The sequence below is a fragment of the Odontomachus brunneus genome, unplaced genomic scaffold, assembly GCF_010583005.1.
Source record: "Odontomachus brunneus isolate Ranch 3 - 2012 unplaced genomic scaffold, Obru_v1 Obru_scaffold_241, whole genome shotgun sequence".
NCBI lineage: Eukaryota > Metazoa > Arthropoda > Insecta > Hymenoptera > Formicidae > Odontomachus > Odontomachus brunneus.
In genome coordinates, this window is record NW_022639691.1 from 167,943 (window position 1) to 168,885 (window position 943).

Below are 943 nucleotides of genomic sequence, written 5' to 3' on the forward strand. Positions count from 1 at the left end.
GATCCCGCACGGAACGCGAAATAGCGTTACAAATTGGCGCCCGAACAGATTAATAAAAAACAAGCAGAGGACAAAAGAAAGGAAAAATGAAGCGAATGTTATATACTCTATCAAAGGAAGACATAATAAAAAAGATGGCAGAATTAGGGTTGCCCCAGACGGCACCCTAGACGAATTACGAGCGAGATTTAGCAAACATATGACAGATAACCCTCAGGCGTTAACAAGTAGAAACGAAGATGGGGAAACAAGCCAGGCGTCAGAATCGATGCACAGCATCAACCAAATGGACATAGCGAAGTCAATAAACCAGATGCGAAAATGGGGATGTCAGTTTGACGGAAAAGACCCAATATCATTCTTAGAACGCATCGAAGAATTACAGAACAGCTACGGATATACCGAGGAACAAATGCTGCAGGGGTTACCAGAACTATTAAGAGGCAGCACACTGCACTGGTACCGCAATAATAAAAGAACATGGAGAGAATGGGGTGATTTTCTAAACGCCTTCCGGGAACAATTCTTCCCATACCGGTATCAATTCCAAATTAAACAGGAGATACAACGAAGGCACCAAGGGACAAATGAACCCTTCCGTCAATATTCAACCGACCTCGCAACATTGATGAGAAGAGCAGGAGGCTTCTCACGACGCGACCAAATCGAAATAATTTACGAAAATATGTCACCAGAACTTAAAGTGCACATAAGAAGAAACAACATACACACGCTAAGCGAACTAGGAGTACAGGCAGCAGAAATTGAAGATATAGAACGACAACGAGCACTATTCCGTAGGAATACACGCTCTATACCGCAGTCACCGACAACAGCAGCAATATACAATGCGGCCGAACACTGCTGGCGATGCAAGCAAAGAGGACACACAAGGCAAAGATGCCGAAATGAACAAAAGAAATTCTGCTCACAATACGGAAAA

The 943-nt window shown here is 43.5% G+C and overlaps 1 protein-coding gene across 1 annotated transcript in view; it reads left to right on the forward strand.

Moving 5' to 3' along the window:
• The first annotated feature begins 199 nt into the window (after positions 1 to 199).
• Positions 200 to 943, forward strand: part of LOC116852617 (activity-regulated cytoskeleton associated protein 1-like) — a 1,672-nt gene continuing 928 nt past the window's right edge. Inside the window, exon 1 of the mRNA XM_032833143.1 lies at positions 200 to 550. Coding sequence (XP_032689034.1) covers positions 200 to 550 — 351 coding nt within the window. The remainder of the gene's footprint in view (positions 551 to 943) is intronic.